Source organism: Dreissena polymorpha, chromosome 4, assembly GCF_020536995.1.
Source record: "Dreissena polymorpha isolate Duluth1 chromosome 4, UMN_Dpol_1.0, whole genome shotgun sequence".
NCBI classification, from domain to species: Eukaryota; Metazoa; Mollusca; class Bivalvia; order Myida; family Dreissenidae; genus Dreissena; species Dreissena polymorpha.
The window spans coordinates 10968204-10986959 of NC_068358.1; the positions used below are offsets into that span (position 1 = coordinate 10968204).

The 18756-nt window shown below is 36.8% G+C and overlaps 1 protein-coding gene across 7 annotated transcripts; it reads left to right on the forward strand.

Moving 5' to 3' along the window:
* The first annotated feature begins 1478 nt into the window (after nt 1–1478).
* On the forward strand, nt 1479–18473 carry LOC127878130 (uncharacterized). 7 transcript variants are annotated; one of them, XM_052424553.1, is made up of 3 exons: nt 1479–1517; nt 15606–15803; nt 16483–18473. In XM_052424553.1, the coding sequence occupies exons 1-3, from the start codon at nt 1494–1496 to the stop codon at nt 17929–17931; spliced, it is 1671 nt and encodes a 556-aa protein (XP_052280513.1). In that variant the 5' UTR covers nt 1479–1493; the 3' UTR covers nt 17932–18473. The 7 variants fall into 7 exon arrangements, with proteins under 7 accessions (XP_052280513.1, XP_052280520.1, XP_052280519.1 ...); XM_052424560.1 differs by lacking the exon at nt 1479–1517 and adding an exon at nt 2941–3040; XM_052424559.1 differs by lacking the exon at nt 1479–1517 and adding an exon at nt 2952–3059.
* Nucleotides 18474–18756: the final 283 nt, after the last annotated feature.

Sequence of the window (18756 nt, forward strand, 5' to 3'; positions counted from 1 at the left end):
GGAACGTATTTAAAAAAAATTCTATCGAAAGTTGTAATATACATGCATTACTAGAAGGAATAACATTTGTATTGTTCAATCATCTGTATCTAAAATTTGAATACAAATTGCATATTATTTTAAAACAAAATGTACAAACCTCGTTCTGGTTTGGCTAACCGTTTTGCCTTATAGTTGAGGGTAACACCGAAAACGGAGCATTTTTCCGTCAGAAATTGCCGTACATTCCTAAGCTCTGCTATCGTCTCGACCTGTATGTTCCTGGAACAAAGACGCTGCCTTTGTCATAGTTGTTCTTGTGAAGATTACTTCTCTTTAAAAGTTTTGAAGCACATACAATAAGATCGTTGAGGCGTATACATGTCTATATACGTCGACGGATTTGGGTAAATATTATTTTTTATGTGACAGGATCAGTGATATTTTTACACATTTTCACATCTGAGTCCTGGGACTCGATAACTTGCAATTATATGAGTCCCCGAATTGAATAAAAGAGTCCAAATATTAAACTATTTTATTTCTTTTAGAAATTTCAATGCATTGTTAGGACTCACATAATTCGAAAGTTTGCGGTTTTGGTGAGTCCAGGATGCGTGACTTGCAGGTAACAAAATCACTGCATGATTAGGGTTAATATGTATGTCATTTGATTGGGTTCACGGTGTATGTGACAGATTAGGTATAGACTTTATAAAGTTGTGGCCTAATTGGATCAAATTTTACATGAAATTATTTGGTTGAAAGCGTATGTGTCACCTACGTGATACGGGTTAAAGCGCCCATGGCAAGATTGTTGTTAACACGCAAGTGGCAGAAGTCTAGTTAAAGCGCCATTGACGGGTTTTTAGTTGAAACGCATGTGACATGATTTTGTCAGCGCGTCAGTATGAAAAATGCCCTTTTCTATGAATAAATGCTTGTGCCAGCTTTCGGACATTGCCGATGTCAAACGTTGTTAAAAGGCTTAAAGAGAACTGTTATAAACACTAATCAATATCGTGACTGATAAGGCCACCAGGCTTAGTGTTCATCCCATTGTAAGGCTAGAAGTGAAAGTGTCCTGTAATAAACATTCGAAACTCACCAGGATTTGCCATTGTCAGAAATATCTCCAATGGTCGGCGGCATGACGTTCTTGCCGTGAAAAAACACATTCACTTCGTCGGGATCGTACGTTATTTTCCGGTTCGATTCCGTGAAAAATAAGTCATTCAAGACTCGAGGGTTGTAGACAAAATCTTCCCATGGGAGAATGCTGATACCGGAATACCCTGCGTTATACTCCGCTGTTGTATTTATGTTTGTGGTTGTGGGTTTGGCTTCGTCGACACATGTCAGGTGTACAAGTTTGTCTTCGTCGGTTTGATTCCCGACTGCGCCCGATTCCCACGCCGGCCCCGACAGGCTGGGATTTCCGCTTAACAACAGGGAACCAAGCTTGTCGCCTGATGCTTGCGATTCATCGACGTCTATCGAAAAGTCGACCGAAAATGGTGACGAACCGATGTCTTCCGGTATAAATGAAGACCTAACAACTCCGCCGACAAAGTTTTTACTCGACACAAAGCCTGTTGACATTTTATTTGTAATCCGGTGGTTACACCAACATGATTGAAGTGGATAATAAACGTCAAAGTGTTAACACCCAACGAAATGAGGTTTTTAATTTACAGTAACCAACATTAACAATTAACTTGGAGACCGACCACTGCAACATTCCCGAAGAGTTTCATGTATGCAAAATATTTGCAGGGCATAAATATCTTAATGCACCGGATTAACGCAACGCCGTAAGCCGCTTAGTGAATACCAATACCGGTATTCAATTTCATGTCTTGTAAACTGTGGTCAGTGAGCATGTACACTTAGAAAAATCAGTATTATCAGGATCTACTTGCTATGTTGTTACGTCAGTACCAGATACACCACGAAAGGTAATAGCCTACAAGTTACATATTAAGCTTAAAAGAATCGGGCGTATGAATTATACATCCTTTTGACCTCAATTATCCGTCATTTAGGGAGTCTGTGTGACGGCAATCATTTCCGTAGTCAGTGGGATGTACGGTCAACGCAGTGGTGAGTTCACTTGCTTCACACCTTGGCTATCCGGGTTCAATCACTAATCCCGGCGCATGAGAGTTTGTTTGTGGTAACCATCCAGGATAAGTGGATTTTTCTCCGGGTACTCTGATTTTTACTCAGAACACAAGGCCACATACAAAATTCAATGCCTCTTATTACAACATAATAAGCTGGAAATTGCAGCTAATGAAAAGTCAGAACTTCACGATTCGAGTGAGTTATATACTGGTAATAGCAGTTTGGAGTGCTGTGGCACGCTTAGTGTCCGCACATAATGGAACCTCGGGTTCAGAAGGACGTCATTATCTTCGAAACACACTTTCACAGACATTGTCTGTCTTCACTTGACGTTTACTACAGGGATAGTTTACACTAGCAGTTGCTTTATTTCGAAATATTAGTCCATATCTTCAATTCAAAATTTGTAGTGGATATGGTGACTTAGCATAGAGGACAAAACCATCTAAGGCTAGCAGTTAATTGATGGCCATCGTGAATCATTTTTAATCTTGAACGTTAACCGAGTTTTCTTCACGATTAAAACGATTGAATAGTAAATACCAATCACCTATTATATTTTCCTTTAAGCCACCGAAACGCATAAACTAAAATTCAGTATTGCGGTGCAACGTGAGTGCTGAGCTTTAACTAGTTCCGATCGTTCTCCTGTGAGGGGTTCGTTGAGCGCCGCACTGGAGTCAGCGATCATCGTGGAATGATGTTTTGGTTGTTCACTTCAAGGAAGAGTTGTTATTTTGTGTATTTTGTTTTAACACATGTGTGGCCGAAACAACAATTTTCATTTACGCTATAAAAATAAATGTTATGTAGATGCTTATTTCTTTTTTTATGATTTCGTTTACAGACCCAGAACTTACTAAAACGTTTGCTCCCTATGGGCCTCGATCGCTGCATGTAAAGAAACACAAGATCGGAAACCACAATACAGCAAGTAACAACAAATTTAACAGGCTAGATGACGAATTCTATTATTTTGTGTAATTTGTTATGGTAATTTCTCAATAGAAATGAAAATGTTTCAATAAGTAAGTCTGATGTTTGGCTTGGCCTGTCGAAGCTAATTACGGAAAGCCATTTATTCAAAAAATGTAACAATAGAATTAATTTGTGACTTTATCCATTATTTTGGATATGTTTAGGCTAAAATATAATGTTTTTATGGCTAATGTTTTGAAAGTGAATAAATCGAAATCGAATTCCATATTATCCGCAAGATTGATGCCAATTTGGGCGCTTATACAATATATAGCAATATCAGCGAAGTTGCTATAACTGTACACAAAGATAATATAACTTTTCTTCAAGGGTCAAGATTAAGTCGATATATTCTTGTTATACTATACTCTGCATTAGTATTATTGAAATTCATTTAATGTAGCACTGAATTACTTCTAAATTGTTTAATTGTTTTTTTCATTTTCATTATTGTGATGATAAAAAGTGGATATGATAATGGCTTTAGGAGCAATTTCTGAGCAGCAATATCTATTCTGGAAGCCTTTATGGACGCACTATTCTTTTTTGTTTCTATAACATACTTTGCACTTCTTAATTCATATTTATATATATATCAATATCAAAATGATAAGATAATACATTAAATAATGCATATATATATATGTTTAAACAAATCAGACCCAAAATGGCCGGCATCTTGGACGCCATCTTGAATTTCGCGTAGCCGTCCTGGCATCATTAACTCGGCTGTTTTCGGAGAAAACCGGAGGTATTGTCATAGCCAACTCGTCGTCAGCCGTCCGCCTTCCGACGTCCGCCGTCCGCGTCGTGCTAAAACCTTTACATTTTGTTAAGATCTTGGACACTGGCTCTTAAATCAAAGTGCTTCAACCTACAACTTTGAAACTTCACATGTAGCTGCACCTTGATGAGTTCTACATGCCACACCCATTTTTGGGTCACTAGGTCAAAGGTCAAGGTCACTGTGACCTCTAAAAAATAATTTCTGACAAGCCTTCATTTATTAAAAACTGCACCCGCAGCCGAGCGTGGCATCCGTTGTGCGGTGCTCTTGTTTTGATTTTTCATCCGTAACACATCCCCTTTCAAAAAAAACTTTAACATTTGCTATACTCTCCAATGTTGGGTTTAATGATGAATTGCCACTTTGCTGCCGGACTTTTACGTAATAGTTTGCTAACGAGAACCTTAAACAAATACTCTTGTTACTAGTTAGGATCGCGATAATTTTCGCGTTCACTTCTTAACATTCGCGAACAAAATCGTGTTTAAATATAAATATATCGAGAGGTTTATCTAGCTATTTATTATGGAAGCATATTTGTGCCACTACTTACCAGATGTAATAACGTGAAAATAATTTCGGATTTCGCGAAAAAAAAATGTTTTTCTCGATAACAGATAAATGTTCACGAAAATAAAATAAATTATGTTAACACGAATTTTTCCCTGTTAGTGCTCTAAACTGCCACCACATAAAGATAAATTAAAGTTTTCACGAAAATAAATCACTTTTCTCGAAAACAGATAACTTTTCATGAAACCTGACTTTTCGTGAAAACTTTTCACGAAACCTTAAAAAATTCGCGAAAATTGCCAGATCTAAAAATAGATGCACATCAGAGCCTTTAACGTGAATACCTAACGTGGTGTTCTACGCGTGGTCTGTTAGTATGATTTAATTAACTTATACAAAGTAGATCTATTAATTGTATAATAGAGTGATATTAATTGTTATTAAAAATGTTTGAAATGTGTTTGTTCTACACTTCTTTTATAAATATAATTTGGGAAGGCACGTATTCATAAAAATCAATGTTTTCAGTGGTAAACTTATATTTTTTTGTTACAGCTGTCCCAGAGCTTTTTTTACTTTTTGCTGTGTCTGAGGCACTTTATAAAACCTTGTAAGACCTTAATTATTTAACATGAAGTGTTAAAAGTGTTAGTATGGTCTTTTGTTAGTGTTTTTGTTTTTTCTTTTCAGAGTATTACCTATCCTAGAATTCCAACATGCCAGATTTGCAGAGATAGATATTGCGATAACTTTTTAGACTGTGAGCACATACTGTGCTACGTTTGCAGCTGCGAAGAAAGGGGTTCGATATGCCCCATTTGCAGGTGTCAGTTCAACATGTCAAAAAAACTGTTTTACTTAATAAAACTATATTTCTTGGACTGATTTATGGCGAGGGAGTAGTTGGGTACGATTTATTAACCAATGAAAACCCAGATGTTTTTTTTATACAACCGTAACCAAGCTCATACTATGTACTATGTAGTTTTAATCAATATTTAATGAAAAGTATTAAGAAATACCCAAGGAGGGTGACACTCATGATATTATGATGTTTTTTCATTATTTTGGAAATTAGGTTTTACACACTTGAGCACAAAGTATTTCTTCTTTTGATTTCCTTGCTGTCCTGTTGGTAAATAGTTTTACATAGACTTATTTAGCGCCATCTTGGCCTTGTTTATTTGACTTGAGGGGTTTAAACATGAGATGCCAGCATATATGTTCATGTATACTTGTTGTGTACTGTTGAATTGTGTTTTATAATTGCTATGTTTTTACAATTCTTATAGAGCACTTTTTAAACCAGGGTATCTTAAGTGTGGATATTAATTTGTTCAAATTTGGATATTGATTTCAAATTTCTAAATGTCAGATTGACATTACATTGGTAAATAGTTGGACATTTTTATATATAACATAGTTTGTTAAAATTTTTCCAGATTTCATTTCTTACACAATGAAAGTGTATATTTTAGCAATAGTGTCAAATGAACAAATTTTTGACAATGGAAGTCATTTTTGATAAGGCTGAAAATAATTAATATTGTAAAATGAACTATAAAATACATTTTCAATACACCCCAGACATTGCTTGATAGCTGGTAGAAATATTCCTGCTAATGAAAAGGAAACTGTGTCCCTTTATGTAAAACGGTATTTTTTTTAGAATTTTATTCTTGAGAACAAAGTTAAAACTTAAGTTTTCTGATAAAAAATGTATACTTTTAGTAACATTTAATAAAATGTTAATGTATACTTTTAGTAACCCTGATAGGTCGGAGGGGGATATGGGAATCGCGATAGTCCGTCCCTCTGTGTGTCCGTCCCGTTTTTGTCCTGATCATAACTTTGCCATTTATCACTAATCAAATTTCACTCATCCTGCAACAAAGGCTCCCTACTATTAGACGATGTGTCTCGCCGTAAATTAAGATTGCTACCCCCAAGATCAATGTCACACTTATAGGTCAAATGTCCATATATGACAATATGATAGTATTTCGCGTCCAGAGCATAACTTCGTCATTTATCAAGCAAATTTCTTTTAATTTGGCAAAAGTGATCCCCATCATAAGACGATATGTCGCGCTTTACAAACCAGGGTTTCTACCCCCAAGGTCAAGGTCAGTCTTATAGGTCAAATATCTATTTATGACAATATGATACAGTTTTTGGTATCCGAAGCATAACTTTGTCATTTATCAAGCAAATTTTGATTAACTTGGCTCAAATGTTACACATTATTTGATGATGAGTGGCACATAACAACCATGTCCCATTCTTCAAGGTCACACTAATAGGTCAAATGTCTATATATGACTATATGATATAATGTTTTGTGTCCGAAACATAACATCTTCATTTCTCAAGCAAATTTCATTTAACTTGGCACAAATGTTCCCCATCATTTGCCTATTCGTCGCGCTTAACACCCGCGTTCCTACCTCCAATTTTAAGGTCACACTTATAGGTCAACTGTTCATATATGACAAAATGATATAGTGTTTCGTGTCCGAGGCATAACTTCGTCATTTATCAAGCGAATTTCATTTAGCTTGGCACAAATGTCCCCCATAATTAAACGATGTGTCACGCTCAACACCCAGGCCATAACCTCCAAGACCAAGGTCACACTTATAGGTCAAATGTCTATTTATGACAATATGATACAATTTTTTGTGTCCAAAGCATAACTTCGTCATTTATTAAGCGAATTTTAATTAACGTGGCACATACATTACCCATCATTTGACGATGAGTAACGCTTAAACCTAGGTCCGTACCTCCAAGGTCAAGGTCACACTTATAGGTCAAATGTCTATATATGACAATATGATACAAGCTTTTGTGTCCTGAGACTAACTTCGTCATTAATCAAGCAAATTTCATTTAACTTGGCACAAATGTTTCCCATCATTTGATTATATGTTGCTTTTAACACCCAGGTCCCTACCTCCAAGATCAAGGTCACTCCTATAGGTCAAATGTCCAAATATGATTATATGGTACAATGTTTCGTGTCTGGAGCATAACTTCGTCATTTATTAAGCGCATTTCATTTAACTTGGTTCTAATGTTCCCCATCATTAGACGATGTGTCGCGTTAGACACCCAGGTACCTAACTATAATGTCAAGGTCACACTTATAGGTCAAATCTCCATATATGATACAGTTTCATGTCTCATTCGTGTCTGGAGAATAACTTCGTAATCTTTCAAGTAAATTTCATTTAACTCGGCACAAAGGTTCATCATCATTGTCCAATGTGTCATGCTTAACAGCCAGGTCCCTACCCTCAAGGTCAAGGTTACACTAAGACTTATAGGTTAAATCTCTATTTATTGTACAATGTTTCATGTCCTGCCTGCGTCCGTAGCACAATTTCGTCCGCGAAGTTCTTGTTTTTTTCTTCTTATTTTCTTACCTTTTTGATAACATTGATTTCACATTGATTGCTATGCTGTGATATGACATAAAGTCTGTCTTATTTTATATAAATAATTTCTAAAATAAACAGTGTCATTATTAATTTTATTTGCCCTTGCTTGACTTAATCATGTTAATTTGTTTAAGCTCTACTTTTCGACGCATGTTGAGTTATTGTTGTCAGACCATTGTAGTTGAGGACATCAGTCTTGTTTAAGTGTGTGACTGGTGTCCATTGTTCAACAACTATCAAAGGTTTTCACCTCTAACTTTGAACACTTGCAGCCAGTTGTGTAAACTTTGATAAAAGTTATCATTGGTTATCTTTTTCAATATCTCTGGTGTTTGGATAATTTAATTTGGATTCCAATTGTATAAAAAGATTCACGAGACAATCACATGCTTTGGATATTGTTTTGTTGTTGTTAAAGTTAACCAAGGTCTTAACCAATTTGGACAAATTTAAGCAGTGGGCAAAGATAACCGGCGGATAAGATATCCAAGTTTTATACAATGGGCTGTTGTTAACTATCAAAAGGAGAACACCAACTTGCAAGACAGATAATCCAAAAAATATTTTGGCAGAATTATACCCCATGTTCAACGTATATTTGTTCACTTAGATTTTCATTTTATAATAATTATCTAGCACTCCCCTGAGAAAAGTCGAGTGTGTGATGTCCAACGGTTCTTGTTTAAATATCATCTTGATTACCATCAAACAAATTCAACTAATACAGCCACCTTTGACTTACCTTTGCACTTTCACATACTCTGTGTAGTTGTACCTTAACAAATAGTTAGTTGTACATAACTATTGATGTATTTATCCATGTTTACTGGTGTGTTTGAGGTATGTTACTCAAAGGTCAAGGTCACATGTAGACTACTGCATAATGAAAATTAGTTTGGATATGAAACACTCATATTGTATGGCATAAAACTGCTATTCTCACCCCACATTGGCGGAACAATGCAAGACGAGAAGTGCCTTATGACAACCCCTGCATTCAAGGGAACACGAGAAAATGACACCTGACAGCCCTCTGGCACGACTGCAAGAAACAATGATATCAAATTTGACAGTCGTAATGAGTCAGTTTCTCTCGTTTATCTTTAGTCTTTACAGAACCGTCTCAAGGCTCACCTTGTGTTGCATTGTTCATACCGTATGCCCAAAAAAATTATAACGATTTGACAGTATAAGGGCGATTGCCATACATGGGCAGAACAGAAGCATTCCACCGTTCATATGACATTTTAAAGTGTTACGCAAACAGTGCAGTGATCCAGAAATTATATTTCCAGACACTCTACCCTTCGTGTAACAGTACTTCCCCCGTGACGGTATTGATTTTGATTTCATATACACCGTAACCTGGTTTGTGTTTTATTTTTATTTCAGGGTGTTCATAACAAATAAAGCTGGCATTTTGGCCACATATATAAATGATATTTTAAAGCGAAACTGACAAAACATGAATTGTTTTATTGACACACAATCATACATGGCAATGACAGCGCATACAAAGCCAACAGCTTGTTTAAAACTAGTACTTGCTCTGCTTTCAGACACAACTATATCTATTAATTTACATTTTGTCAACCAATGAACACGTTAGCCAGCTTGTAAGGAAGTATCATTAAGTTCATTTTTGTTTCATTTCCATGTTAAACGAGGCGTTCGATGTACATGATTATTGAAGCAAAAAGCTCTGTTCCTTCTTCTCTGTTTCTAGGTGGGTATTGAAGATTCAAATCTCCGACAGCTGCTCTTGCAATTGTCAGGAACTCTTGTGATACACCAAGTTCTGGAGGGCGTTGAGAATACTCCCGTTCCACATCATTTAATTCCCTATTGTCAACCAGTGGTATTATACAATCTCTTGCACCATATACTTCTGGCTGAAAGAACAACACCTCAGGTTTTCCTGCAGGAAATGAAATTCGGTTATTTCGACGAACACAATGAGTATTCCAAATATTGCAAACTTCATTCAGGTCTTTACTAATGACAAGAAGAAAACAATATCTAATGCATTCTAAGTGCACACTATCAGATGTGTCCAGTAATCCGAAATCACTCATATCTTTAAAATGGTTCATCCAGACATTTCCACACATTTCTCTAAGACTTCGCCAAAACCTCTCAATTTAGACATTTCTGTTAGATGAAACATAGACGAAGCTTTGGATCTCCTGGTACTGATCTGCGTCTGTCCATCGTAATGCCATTTGCACATCACGGACAATAGAATTTTCTATACCGCGTCACCGTAAACCCGAACTGGAATGCCATTAATTTCCCTAATGTAATCTAAATAAAAGCTAGATATGTACATCTGCTTTTTGTTAGAATCACAACATTTCAGCCACAACACTCTACTGGTAAATCCATTCATAGCTCCATGGATTGACAGACCGTATGGCTTCAATTTGTCCCAGAATTCTAAATGGATTGCAAAATTGGGACCATTGTTTATATACATTCTCCGCCTTAACCATCCGCCTGCCTTAATGCAGCACCTTGTGAATCAATGAGTCCTAAAATTAGACGAACCATCTCAAATGTAGCTGCAATTCCATGATTAATCAGGAGTCTTTGACGCATTTGCCGGTAACCAGCATTTTCACCGAAAGCTGATAACTCAAGCCATATTTCTTGAATAATTTCTTCGAGACTGTGCCGACTTTGGCCTCTAGTCAGGCGGTAACGTCTCAAGACTCGGAAAATTGATCGTTCGCTTGTTATTTTTCCATGTCGTATGGCCATAACTCCAAGAATTTCACGTATAGAATAACCTCTCTGACGATACAAAACAATTAGCTGTGATGATGACATAGCCCGAAGATCGGCGTCCTAAATATCGTATGCGGGCATGATCTGGAATTACCATAAAGAAAATTAGAGATCTATTATTCAAATAAAAAATCCAAAGGTCTAACAGGTGGCTTTCTAAAGGGGGAAATTGGTACTGTACCGTTTTCGACCTTTGAACTCTAAATGTGACATTGACACTGTATAGACTGTTGCATTAATGAATACAGAAAAATCGCACATCCATTTCTCACCCAGCAATTTCCATGTTTGTGTCTGAAAATAAATATGTAAAAACAGCTTCATGTATTTTCGTCAACAAAGATGCATTTACATTAAAAATAAAACAATAAAAGGAAACTTACTACTTGCTATTGTATGCACGTACACTCCAGTTCTTGGTCTGTAGGATAAAGACAATGTTCACCGACTGAAGAGCATCTATTTTTATATAACTGGCATCTTTCGCGAATTAATATTCATAATTTCATGAAGTTATCTGATTTCGAGAAAAGTTATTTGTTTTTGCGAAATCTTCCATTATTTTCATGAATATTTTATCTGTATGTGTTGGCAGTTTAGAGCACTAATATGCATAAATTCGTGTTAACATAATATTTTTATTTACGTGAAAATATATCTGTTTTCGCGAAAAGAATTTCTTTTTCGCGAAATCCTCCATTATTTTCATGTGATTTTAAGTTGTTAAGTGGTGGCACAAATATGCTTCCATAATTTATATAGTATTATTCCTGTTATTACTTATATATAATTGTTTTAGTGTGTTCCGCAATATCTGAAAAACGCATTAGAGTTTGATAATTGAAATACTGGTGTCAGTTTGAGGCACGCTCATGCTTGATTTCTGTTAAACAGAAAAATAAGTTACAAAGAAAACTATCGCAAACACTAACAAGATATAGGATGAAAACGCAAAACTTTAACAGTTATGCTATGGCAGTTCTATGCAAACATAGTTTTCTTTACAAACTTCTTAAACAATGTCTTGGAAATGCATGTATTGGGCAAAGTTGTTAATTCTTTCAGTTGTATCTTACGTCCCTTTTCACACTTATGTGTCAGATGCTCAAACTCCATCGTTTATTGCACTGTGTCAGTCGCATAAAGCCGCTAACGGGCGTCACATAACTATACTGATATATGTAAAATATATCATGCTTAAGAAGAAGTTGGATTCTATTATTCGCCTTAAAGGGGCGTTTTCACAGTTTTTGGCATATTTTGAAGTTTGTCATTAAATGCTTTATATTGAAAATGTAAACATTGGATCTTAAAAGCTCCAGTAAAAAATCAAGAATAAAATTAAAACAAGGAAACAAAAGTAGCCGATACCAGGGCTCGAACCAGTGACACCGGAGTCCTGGAGTTAGTCTGAAGTAAAAACGCTCTAGTTCTCTCGGCTTTTCCGCCGTGTATAAACTGAATAAGTATTTTATACTTTATATAAGCAATCTTCGTAGTTTCGTAAATTTAAACGACAACAGAACTCTCCAAATTATTCAATCGTTTCGCGTTGCAAATTAACGCTTTATAATTTTTAGGTTTTCAAATCGTCAAAAGATACATATAATGGCTATATTGGACTATGGTAAATGTTCAGTAATACTGTTTCCTCACAAATATCATAACTAAAACGAAAATTCGCGAATCTAAAACAACTTTTTTCAATTTTGTCAATTTACCAAACCGTGAAAAGATCCCTTTAAATCCATGGTTTACAAATACATATGACAGCGTTATCGCATGTACCCTCAACAAAATGTAGCTACAGTATTTGGTTTTCACAATTATACAATTAACAACAATATACTAAAATGAAGAACCACAGCCGGTATAGTTTTTCAGCAGCTGTGTTTCCTTTATTTCAATGACTATAATTGCAATAAAACATTCGACCAGTTATTCATACGTCAACGGCTTTTATTACAATTACTGCCTTTCTATATGTCTGTATGTTAAGTTAAATTACGCCCCTTTGATGCCACGCATAAATGGCTTTCATCAAGTTTAAGTGTTTTTGTAGATTTTCGTTAAGTTATTCTATTGAACGGTTTTACCTTAATGAATGAAGTACTATATAACAAATGTCGAATTTTACGAACTAGTCCGGACATCATTGTGTCACACCGGTCTTTACTGACAATAACGTAGTGACGTCACCATCTATGTATAGAATGGTCCGGACATTTACGAATGCTATCGAATCAGAAAGTTTTGTGTAAAGGTCGGATACACCGCGTATTGATTTAGTTGTTAAACAGGCATGTCCGTTCTTGTCGGCGACGGCGATTCATTTCACGATACAACTCGCTAAACCCGTACGACAAAATCGATTGTAGACGCACACTTTGTACGCACTTATACAAATACAGTATCGAGTAATTGAACGAGCTGGTTTATGTTTATTTTCTGGATTTAGCTTTCGTGTACGTTATTTGCACACTTAAGGTAATGTATTTGATAGATAATTTATTTCATGTTGGTTTAACTAAATATTATTTCATGAGCATCAAGATAAGAGATTAATACATGTGCGTTGTAGGGTAGTAAACATGGGTGACAATCAATGCAAACATGTTAGACACTGAAATAGATTACGATCTACGAAATAAATGCACGTAGTTATTATCTTCAGACAAAAACACGAAGTCGTTTTCAGATAGTCAAATATATGCTCAAGCGCCATCAAAGCTAAAACAGCCTTAAAAGCTTATTTTCGGTTCTTCTCTAGCTCCATAGTTGCAGTGGCAGATGAATTGATATTAGTGGAAAGTATATACAGTAATGTCGTCCTAGACAGTAATCTACTTTCTAAGCTGCCCCAACATATGTGAAATTTAGAGCATAAGCTCTTGTTTACTATGACCCTGTCTGGCCTGAATATGTTCTATATTAAAATTAACATATTGTGTACAATTTTTTTCTGCTAATAGGTTAAGCATTCACTCTGACTCATTTTGTTTCGGGCTTATCAGTTCTGCTGGTGATGAAGTGATGGGAGACGTAAATTCAAATATCAAAACGTATCAACAAACCTTTGATTGCCAACTGAATTAACAGGCAATGTCTAGGGTTATCTACACGCAGACGTTGCCTTATTTATACGCAATGTAAATGTATAAGTTTATCAACCATATGATGCGTAGTACGCATGTATTAGACCTATTGGAGTGATTTTTTGTTGGCCAATGAAAACAACTACTAACATATCAGAAATTTGAATCATTTCATATTATCAATAAAATGAAAACTAAGATAATTTATTCCATAAGTGTGCAAATACTTTACAACTCATAACGATGGGTGAATAAAAACATATACAAAGTTGATCAAAGTTGATCGTAAATAGTATATGTGCTCATACAGTTGCATTCTACAGATTAAGTTTTTGTTAAATTTATTTGAAATCAAAAGAGTAATCTGTAATCTGTTTAGGTTTGTTATCATACAGTGTGATGAGCTCTAAAAAAACATTAAAACATTTAAGAGTGAAAGCCTAGCATAATTTCTTAATTTTAACATACATTCATAAATGTTTTGGGAATGCCTATGCACTTCATGTATTTGTTTCAGTTTAAGTCATTTACCAATACGTAACTTGGTGTAAACCGACATAAGGACTAACACATCCATAAACCTTTTGTTAGTTGTTAAATAAATGAATTTGTTGTTCTTCGTAAAGTAGTTTTATAAACGTTTCTTTTTCACAAAGGATAGAGCACAAAGGTGGCGTAGTGCCAGGTTATATAATACTGAGAGCTAATCCATGGAAGTGACATGTTAGATAGGGTATTTTTTATTAAATCTACAATATAAAATACTTAATTTGATGGGATAGTTACATTGTGTATTTACTTATTTATGTATGTATTATCTATGTATTTTCTGTCTTAAGTAAAATGCCTGTTTAACTTTATTCGTCAAACTGTATACAGAGATTTGCGATAGATTAGCAAGACGGCAAAGGATAAATAAGATAATTAGTTTCTACAAAGCAGTTGGGCTAAATTTAGAGAGGAAATATGGGTAATATATCCGGAACATCTCAGTTTATGGAAATACTAAAATATATACTGTTATTCCAAAGTAACATTTGACATAATACACGTGCTTTGTTTTGTTTGTTGACATAAGTTTCGCTGGATACAAGCATGACTCAAATTGACAAGGGAATTTGCGTGTTCACATCATATTCCATATTTGTTTTCATGAGTCACCGATCCGATATCTACGTCGCAATGCTAATGTTCAAGATCGATATTTAAATCGCTGTCGATGACTTACTGTAAAATCGTTAAATTGAGGTCATGTTTTCAATAAATCTCCCTCCCTGATTGGCCGTCGTCGGGACGATTGCGAACATAAATATAAACATACGTCTCTTTGTGATCTTTTCATAGGCGGTAGTTCACGTGGTTCTACTTTTAGTCAGGGCATTTAAAGAAAGCAAATTGCGTAGTTTGTACACAACTGATTGAAATCGTATATGGTCGGTTGTCGATACGAGATTGTTCATTTATGTTTGGAAAATAACTTTATACCGAAGGTTTGTTTGTGAGTGGACATATTTGATACAGTTGTGGATATATTTATATAAAATTTGTTGTGTTGTTATATATGTGTGTGATATTCAGAACAATAAACATCATTACACGTTTCTTTCCATATAATACACAAACGAACACGTTTAATTTTTACATAAATATTATTAAAAATATCTATGTATTAAAACGTGTATTGAGACGTGGTTACGGGGCTATTGAAATTGCTATCACATCTATCAAATGCGGAATTATCGAGCACTGTAATTTATGATCTTATCTGATGTTGCCGCATATTCGACAGTCAACATAAAGGTATAACCTGATAAGTCTTGCATATAAATCTAAAAGCAAGAGTTGTTTTCAAGTTGTTTTATTTCAACACTATAATGCTAATATCTGTCCGCCCAGACTCACAAGCGGCAAATGGCGACAGGGAACGACGAGACCGGAAGTGAGGCTGCTAAGCGCAACCTGGTGGTGGACGAGGCGGCGTTCGAAGAGCAGTTCCTGCGCTGCCACATCTGCCGGGAGAAGTACGACCAGACAGACAAGACGCCCAAGTCTCTTCCCTGCAACCACACGTTCTGTCAGCCTTGCCTTACACAGGTATAAGCCAATCGGCGCTTTTGTTCGTTCGTCCACGTAATTGATGGTTTTGGGTTGTTGATGTCTAAGTAGAACGATATAATCTTGCTAAGTCTGGTTTTTTTATTGTTTCCTTTACTTGTTTTTTATTATCGACAGCAGTGTACAACGGATATATTTCCTTTGCGTGTTGTCCCCTACCGGTGAAACCGGAGGGGACTTGTGGTCTGCACTCCGTCTGTCAGCCTGTCTGTCAGTCAGTCCGTCACACTTTTCTGGATCCTGCGATAACTTTAAAAGTTCTTAATATTTTTTCATGAAACTTGAAACATGGATAGATGGCAATATAGAGATTATGCACGTCATTTCATTTTGTTCCTACGTCAAAAATTCTTGTTGCTATGGCAACAAATAAAAAAAAATTCATTTTTTTACTGACAATGGTGTAGTTTCACCGGTAGGGGACCATATTGCTTGGTAATCTCTTGTTTTTTTATTATTGACGGCAGTGTACAACGGATTCACCAGTGTTCGCTTAAATTCCTAATTCATGATTGCAGTACACTATGTAAAAAACATATACAAGTTGTCACGTGGTCTGTATTTAAAACCATTTTCTGGTGAAAATAACGAAATCTAGCACAGTACGTATACATCTTTCATATTTTCTAACATATGGCTACGTTGTTCATATTTCCAGGTCTTTGACCACAGTCAAACCAACCAGCGACGGGCGTACACATTTGCAGACGACTCCTACGAAGGGGTCCTGAAATGCCCCACTTGCCGCGTGGAAATCTATCTGAGTCGCGGTGAGATCACTGCGCTCCCTAACGACCATCGGGTCATCCAGATGATGGACTTCCTGTCACAAGTGGTCGTTAAGTCGCAGAACGTCTGCTCGAAGCACGAGCGCCAGCCTCTGAACTTCTTCTGTAAAACATGCAAAGTGCCCGTATGTCGGGACTGCACCGTATTGGACCACAAGGAGCAGTCGGATCACGTGATTGTTGACGTCACCAAGGCGCTCGAGGAAAACGCGGATGAATTCAATAACGTTGAAAATCGAAGTAAACAGCTGTTACAGGGCATGAAAAGTAGGTCAGATGCGCTTGCCAATGCTTCTAAACAGCTGGATTTGTTGGAAAGGCAGCTACGCAGTAAAATCAAGGACACGTTTATCGAGTATCGTCTTCTGCTGGAACGCCGCCAGGAGGGTCAGATAGCAATTCTGCACGACATGATACAGAAACAAAAATCGAAGATAAACGCTCGGTTTGTTGACGTTTGCACCCAAGGGTCGCGTTTACAAAAACTGTATGACACTTTCACGAAAGCGAGGCCATCGAATGACATAACAAAACTGTTTACCGTCCACACTGAAATGAAGGAACATGAGGATGAATTCGCGCGTCAGTCCGATGTCAACGATGACGAACTGTTTGTAGCCTGCGATTTTGAAGTTATAAACGAGCCGATTTTCTTGTCTGAAATGAGTTGTCTCGGTGACGTCGTGCAAAAGCCGGATATGAATCTAAAGAAACCAGTACCAGCCCACCAGCTTGTGATACTCGATATGGAAGAGAGGCGGAAGCAAGAGGCCCAGTTTCCGGACCCGAACGACTGCGATGACTTTGTTGTACCGCATGCGGAGCACGAGCGAGATGCGTACACGAGTGGGTCAAGATCGCGTGATCGCCGAGACCGCGCTATAGAGCGCTCCGCCCGGCAAAGAGCGCGCGATATAATATCCCAGGGTGGTCGTGGGTCAAGAGACCAAGACCGCGACGTAGACGAGTCTGAAGATATGGAACTCGACCCTAACAATGACGTCATCACGTCGACGTATTTGCTGCGAATCGCTTCTCGGCTGAACGAAAGTTCGGCGAATTTGTCCGAAGCCATACTGGATCTGTCCGCCGACCGAGAAACCACGCGGTCTCCGGACGACGAAAGCCCGCCCGGGGGTGTGACTGGTCGCTCCAGCGCAACGCGGCGGTCCGTGCCCTCACCCCCTCGCGCGCGCAGGTCCGGGCAGAATGTGCGAGTTGTGCGCCATCCGCAGCAGCATTATCGACCGGCGCCGGACCGAACTGACCGATATATTCCATCGTCCAGGTACGATAGGACGAACGCCGAGCAGACGTAAACTTGTAGAAGAAGTGGGCACAATAACTGTACATAATTTGAAAACAGCAAAAGGACGTGGTTTAAGGTTTGTAACTTTAACATAAGCTTTCAATAATTTGAGTGAAAGACTGTACGGTAAGTACCGAAAAAACTGATTTACGTGGCGTACGTGCGTGTGTTAAGAACGCAATGAACTGTAATCAGAGCATCTGCATAATTTTAAAACATGTATGTGCAATGTTGAATTGAAGTATTATTTTTATTTGTGTGAAGCAAACGTTTTTCGTTGATATATAAGGCACATGAGTAACCTAAATAACAAATGAATATGAACCATGTTGGAATATTCTACGGACACCAAGTGTCCTGCATTTCGAAATTAATTATGTTGTCACATTATTGCATTTATGTTATTTATTCGTAGACGTTGTTTCTTCAGTGTGCTTTACTCGTGATGTGTCATGTGATACAAAACCAAAGCTGTGATGGGCGTATTGTCATTTTTATTGACGTAATATTTTGTGATTAAACTTTTGATATTTCAATAAAATGGAAAAGGCATTTGCAATTCGTTTCTGTTAAAGTTAAATAATGCACATGAACGTTATTCTAATACATGACACATTCTAATACATGACACGCAGAAAGGTACAATTCTTAGTCCCAGCGAGTTTCTCATCATTGTAAAACGAACAGAAAAATATCACATGTATGTGACTTTAATCTTAAATGATCAGATAGTAAAGGCAAATGTCTGCATGCTAATGATTGGATTCAACAGCGTTATCTGATCATGCTATTTAAAATCTTACTTCTGAGCTACAAAGAAAACATTACAAATACG